The sequence below is a fragment of the Molossus molossus genome, unplaced genomic scaffold (genome assembly GCF_014108415.1).
Source record: "Molossus molossus isolate mMolMol1 unplaced genomic scaffold, mMolMol1.p scaffold_m16_p_17, whole genome shotgun sequence".
Lineage (NCBI taxonomy): Eukaryota > Metazoa > Chordata > Mammalia > Chiroptera > Molossidae > Molossus > Molossus molossus.
The window spans coordinates 10622871-10629206 of NW_023425352.1; the positions used below are offsets into that span (position 1 = coordinate 10622871).

The window sequence follows — 6336 nt, forward strand, 5'->3', positions numbered from 1 at the left end:
AGGATCCAGTTGACGTCGGTCATCGAGAGCTGCGTTCGGACAACAGGACTGAGGGGCCATCCGACTGCCCCAGCTGGCTCAGGACAATCACACACACACACACACACACACACACACACACACACACACACCCCGATGAAAGAAAGTAATAGGCCAAGGTCCGCCTCCAGGGCCTGAAACGCCCTCCGGAACCGGACCCAGAATGGGCTCTCCTTGGGGCCAGGGGGCAAGGTGGGAGGAAGGGGGAGGGGGAGTGTGGCGGCCCATCCGGCCTGGACAGGTTAGCTGCGGTCCAGCGGGGTGGCGGCAGCGGGACTGTGGGGCAGGCAGGGCGCGCCGGGCTGGGATCAGGAGCCCCTAGGCACCCCCCACACACTCTCGCATCCTCCTCCCTCCCTGGTTCCCAACCGCTGGCCAGGACCCCAGTCCTAGCCCCCTCCCCTTCCCCGCCCGCCTCCGCCCCCATTCTCGGAATTGTGTAAAAAAATCTCAGCCAAACCTCCCTCCCCCCCCACTCCCTTTAAAAAACCCCCTTTCCTCCCCGGCCCTTGCACTCTTTGTGAATGAGGGCAGGGAACCAGGCCCTTCCCCCGCCCAGGAGCCACGCCAGACCACCGCACTCAGAGGACTGTTTGTTAATAGTCCAATTAGATAATTGCCATCTTTCACTCCTTTTGCTCTGCATTTCCCATAAAGGAATGAATGGGGAGAGCGGCGTGGAGAGGGCTTCTGCCCCGGCAAGGTGACGAGAAGGGCTGGAGCATGCTCCTTGCACAAGGCCATGCGCTTGAATTGAATCATTGTAGCCTAATCAATGCTCTTATTGGATTACTGGCTGTTGCTTTTCTCAAAGATATTGTAGCAGAGACAATGAAATAGCTAGGGGAAAACTTTTTTTTTTTTTTTTTTTGAAGCAGATCTCACAGTTGAGATTTTCTGGGCTCTCTCTCTCTCCCTCTCCCTCTCCCCCTCTCTCTCCTGCTGGACTCTGAGTACAAAGCTGCCCTTTGAATGGGCTGCCTCAGGGCTGCTGGAGGTGCAGGCAAGAAAAAATCCAACGGGAACTAAATGAAGAGAGGTGGCAGTTTAAGATGGCTGTCAGCATGGAGGTGTGTTAAGCAGGAGTTGTTTGGAATGAAAGCTTCGCATTTTAGAGTGCGGGGGAAGATACTTTTTGGGAAAACTTTTTCTCCCCCCTTCTTCTTCCTCTTCTTTTTTCCCTCTAGAGGCAACTGTTTTGTGTTCTGCAGGGTGTGTAAGGGGTTTTTGTTTTGTTGTTGTTGTTTTTTCCTCTTCCCCCTCCACCCTCATTGAGCTCTATCTATCGAGTGCAGAGAAAAACCCTCTGGCCAATATGTGAGCAGGAGGGTCAAAGGCAAAGGGAAAGTTAATAATGCCTGCTAATGGTACTAACCATTCAGGACGAATCTTGCCAAAAGTTTTTCTGGAAGTGTGGGTCTTTGATTGTGTGTTTCCTGAAAGCAAGACCAATCATTTCCGTTTATTCACTGGCTAAACCCCTACTTGATTGGGGACAAGGACAGAAACCATCCATTACGATCTGATATATTATCCAAACAATTTAGTGTATTCATGAGGTAACCGAAACGTGGGGGCTGCGAAATTACCCGTAATCAATTGCAACCGCGAGTGTGCGTCCCCCTGGGTGTCGGACAACTACAACTCGCTGTCTCAGTAACAGGCGGGAGCCTCGGCATTTCGGAGTTGCGCTGCTCGCTACCTGATCTCCAGGCTGGGGACACTGGACGTACTCAGAGGACGCGGGTGCTGACAAGGCGGCCTCACCTCTGCTCCACCGGGATCTTGGAGCAGACCCGCCGCCTCTCGGCGAGCGCGCCACTCGCCGGTCGCCACTGACCCGCCCGCGGCCGCCACAGCCACCCTGCCGGGACATTCATTCTTGCCTCTCGCCTCTTTCCGGGCCGGGCGTAGGGGCTGTGTTGTAGGGGTTTTGTCCCCCACTCTGCCTCTTCTTCTTCTTTTTGGTTTTGGTTTTTGTTTCTTCTCTTTCTCCTTTTTTCTTTTCCTGTTGCTCTCGCCTCTCCTATGTTCGGGAAACCAGACAAAATGGACGTTCGGTGCCACTCGGACGCAGAGGCTGCCCGGGTCTCCAAGAACGCGCACAAGGAGAGCCGGGAGGGCAAGGGAGCGGACGGGAACCTGCCGGCCGCCTTCCTCAAGGAGCCGCAGAGCGCCTTCTCGGCGTCGGGCGCCGCGGAAGACTGCAACAAAAGTAAATCCAATTCCTCTGCGGACCCGGATTACTGCCGCCGGATCCTGGTCCGAGGTAGGGATGGGCAGGGCGGCGGGGTGCGTTCTTCGGGGGCGACGCTGATGCCGGAGCTGCGCGTCGCCTCCGACCCCGGGCGCGGGGAGGAGGTGCGGGCTGGGACTTCGGAGAAAGTTGCTGGCCCTCCTCTCCTCGGGTCCGGCCGGCCGATGGGGACTCGCACCGGGGCGCGCGCTCTCCGGGGACCGCCACTCTCCGCGACCCGCGGGGCGGCTGGGGAAGCTGAGGGGCTGTATGGGCGGGCCCAGGCTCCAGGCGGAGGCCTCCGACCCGGGAGAGGAGCAGGGAAGTCTGCAGGACGTGGTCGCGCCCTGCGGCCCGGAGCACCTGCCCGGAGCTCGGTGGCGGGCTCCGCGCCCTGGCGAGTTGAGCGCGCCCCGCGGGGCGAGCGCGAGCGGGAGGATCGCCACCGACCGCCGACTACGGCCCAGCCAGTTGGCGCGCGGGGCCGAGGCCCTGGTGCCGCGTTCGGGGCTGGCCGCCGCCGCCTGAGAAGGCGGCTGGGCTCAGTCGCCGGGCCGCGGAGGCCGGCTTCGTGCTCGGCTTGGCCCCGCTCTGCCGCGCGATGTGGGCTCAGCTTGGGCAGCCACGGGGTTGAGGCCCGGCCCTGGCCCGGCGCCGCCCCCGCCTGCAGACCGCCAGGCCCTGCTGGCCCCGACTCGGTCCCTCCTCCTTCCGCCTCCCGGGCTCAGGAGGGAGAGAGACCCCGGGGTGGGGGTGGGGACCGCCGGAGCGCGGTCTGGTCAACACGCTCTAGAACTGGGGCCCGCAGGACGCGGTCTGGTCGGTGTAGGGACTTAGACCACGGACGCAGTCAAGGCCCCCGAGCCAGAAGGACCATCAGCCGATTTGAAATTGATTATTCCTCCTCCCCTGTCCGGAGGGCTGTACAACTGCAAAGTCTGGTTCTCCTTCTCGTCAGCGTGTGGGGGCAGCCCCCTCGTCCCCTAAACACACAGTCTTTGCTCCCCGGCCGCGGGCATCCCCCCCCCTGCCGTCCCCTTCACCCCTGAACTTCAGGCTGGGGGCGACTGTTCCCGAAGCCAGCTCCAGCCGGAGGGGGAGGGAGACGAGGGCTCTGGCGGCTGATATTTCCCCTTCCCCAGATGCCAAGGGGTCCATCCGAGAGATCATCCTGCCCAAGGGCCTGGACCTGGACCGGCCCAAGAGGACGCGCACGTCCTTCACGGCGGAGCAGCTCTACCGGCTGGAGATGGAGTTCCAGCGCTGCCAGTACGTGGTGGGCCGCGAGAGGACCGAGCTCGCCCGGCAGCTCAACCTCTCCGAGACCCAGGTACCCGGCGGCCAGGCCGCTCACAGCTCTGCGCCAGCCTCTTTCCCCCCACCCCCAGCCAGCTCTTCCTCACCACCTAGTCGTGGCTCTGGACAGAGGCTCCCAGGGAGGTGGAGGAGATAGGGAGAAGAAAAGTCTAAGGCTATTTTCCTTCCATAAGCCAACACCCTCCTCCCCAAATATTCCAGGGCCCATGCTCTGTTCACTTGACCTAGCCCAGGAGGCCCCCAATCCTGTCCTTTTGGAATTCTATTTGGACCCTAGTCTTGAGAATTCCTTGCTTGTCTCTGCTGTACAAAGAACTGATGTTCACCCTATTTTAGCTACCTCATTTTGGCCAGATTTTCAGGCACCACCCCCTTTGGGGAACCGAACCTTACACAACACCCAGGCCCATAGTGCAATGAGCCAAAAGCCTAGGGCCAAAGCCCCCAGCCCCAGAGCTGCAGGTGACAAGTAGGATTACAAAGGTACTCATTTCTAATATCTGCCTGTGCAGACCAGGCTGCCCTGGTAGTGTCAAGCTTCCCCTGGCCCTAAGCTACTCAACCCCATTCTCAGACCTGAGCACCCACTCCAGACCCCAGGAGACCCTGTCTTCTGTGCCAATGAGGTATGGGATGGGAGACAGATCTGGGGCCCTGGGAGCCCGCACTGCCACTGTGATTTAGGTCTTTTGCTTTATATGAAATCCATATGATGCTATGGAGCTGACTACTTGGACTCAGCCCAGAGGCACTTTAGGGCCTGAGGGGTTTGCCTTGTGGAGGCCCTTTGGGCCTTGGCCAGGGCACGGCCTCAGCTTGGCCTAGATAAGGGAGACGTTGTTTTCTAAGGATCAGTCCCTTATCCTAGACCCAGCGCTGAAGCAGGTGGGGAACATTTTAGGTCTGGAATCTGGACAGAAAGCTGAGAACCAAGGACAGAACATATTGGATGTTCTTTCTGAGCCTGAGTTGGCATGGTAGCCTTCCCCTAGTCTCTCTGCTACCACCCCTCTTGGTATGGTTTACAAAATCTAGACAGGATAACCTTTCCCTGTAGCTGCCAAACTCCGTTCTGGGCCATCCGTGGGCCTGAAGAGGGACAGAGGGAAAAGAGAAAGTGAGAGGGGAGGATGGTGGAGAGAATTTAGTCCAATGCAGCCTCCCGACTTTCTCCTGCCATTCTGCAGTTCATGATGGAGTGCAGCAGAGTGGTAAATTGAGTAACTCAGCCCCTCCAATCCAAATGGTGGTCACAGGAGGTGGAGAGAGTGTGGCCTGTAAAGTCCATCTTGCACAAATGATTCCTTCTATAACCGTCTTCCCTGTTTGCTGCTAGTTGATGGTCAAGTCTCGCCCTAATAAACAAGAAGCAGCTGCTTGGGCCTTCAACAGTAACACTGCTGAGGCTCAATTCGAGCCCGTTTAGTTAGGGGCCTGGGTCGTGTTAGGCAGGGCAACACTTCCCCACCGACCCCGACTTCCCACTCGCGGCACAGCATCTCAGGCCTCCCAGATCAGCAGTCCAGCTGCGGGTAGTGCTGCCACCCGGGGAAATCCCTTCTGGTCCTCTTTTGAGTTAAGGTCGTGGACATTTTATTACTTTATTGGTAATATCGGCCAGCCTGGGCCTGGTTCCATGACCCGGAAGTGCAGCCTAGCAGAGCTGTGTCCCCCAACTGGGGGTCCTGGCTCCCAGAGCTCCAGGGCTGGACCTCTGCCACCGCGGGTGGAGCTGGGACTGGGGTTGCGAGAGGGCCCCCGGAGCCCTCGCACCCCGGAGCCTGCTCCCCTTGACGCCCGTCTTCCCCTGCTCCTCTTTCCCACCCTCCCCGCGCCTGGTACGCAGGTGAAGGTCTGGTTCCAGAACCGGCGCACGAAGCAGAAGAAGGATCAGGGCAAGGACTCGGAGCTGCGCTCAGTGGTGTCGGAGACCGCGGCCACGTGCAGCGTGCTGCGGCTGCTGGAGCAGGGCCGCCTGCTGTCGCCGCCCGGCCTGCCGGCGCTGCTGCCGCCTTGCGCCACCGGCGCGCTCGGCTCGGCGCTGCGCGGGCCCAGCTTACCCGCCCTGGGCGCGGGCGCCGCCGCGGGCTCCGCCGCCGCCGCCGCCGCCCCCGGACCCACCAGCGCCGCGTCCCCGCACCCACCGACCGTGGGCGGTGCTCCAGGGCCCGGGCCCGCCGGGCCAGGGGGACTGCACGCGGGGGCGCCGGCCGCCGGCCACGGCCTCTTTAGCCTGCCGGTGCCCTCGCTGCTCGGCTCCGTCGCCAGCCGCCTATCCTCCGCCCCGTTGACAATGGCTGGTTCGCTGGCCGGGAATTTGCAAGAACTCTCCGCCCGATACCTGAGCTCCTCAGCCTTCGAGCCTTACTCTCGGACCAACAATAAAGAAGGGGCCGAGAAAAAAGCGCTGGACTGATTTTAAGTGTTGCCCTGTATTTATATTTATAGTATCTATTGTGGTGATATTTATGGACTCACGCGAGCTAGGCGCGCGGGCTCCCGCGCTGGGCTCCCGGCTCCCAGGAGGCCTCTTACAGCTCCCCTTCCCCACCAGGCTCTGCTACCAATTTTATCTCGTGTGGGCTGTTTTTCCCCCCGTCCTTTCCTACGTGTTCTCTCCTCCCCCCAAACTTCCTCGGAGAATCCAGGAGAATCCAAAGAATTGGGGAAAAGGCTCCAGTTAGCCAACGCGATGCCTCAGCCAGTGCCGGAACCTGGAGGAAAAGACCGGTTGGTCCTTAGAC

At 60.2% G+C, this 6336-nt stretch overlaps 1 protein-coding gene across 1 annotated transcript; it reads left to right on the forward strand.

Moving 5' to 3' along the window:
* Positions 1-2067: 2067 nt before the first annotated feature.
* VAX1 (ventral anterior homeobox 1) lies at positions 2068-6008 on the forward strand. Its single transcript, XM_036265978.1, has 3 exons — positions 2068-2308; positions 3418-3605; positions 5439-6008. Exons 1-3 carry the CDS (start codon positions 2068-2070, stop codon positions 6006-6008), a joined length of 999 nt encoding a protein of 332 aa, XP_036121871.1.
* The last annotated feature ends 328 nt before the right edge of the window (positions 6009-6336 follow it).

Excerpts from the sequence above, each read along its gene's own strand:
- VAX1 (XM_036265978.1), top strand. The coding sequence starts at position 2,068 with ATGTTCGGGAAACCAGACAAAATGGACGTTCGGTGCCACTCGGACGCA. Across the intron at positions 2,309-3,417 it reads CCGCCGGATCCTGGTCCGAG|ATGCCAAGGGGTCCATCCGA; the intron begins GTAGGGATGGGC and ends CCCCTTCCCCAG. Across the intron at positions 3,606-5,438 it reads TCAACCTCTCCGAGACCCAG|GTGAAGGTCTGGTTCCAGAA; the intron begins GTACCCGGCGGC and ends CCTGGTACGCAG.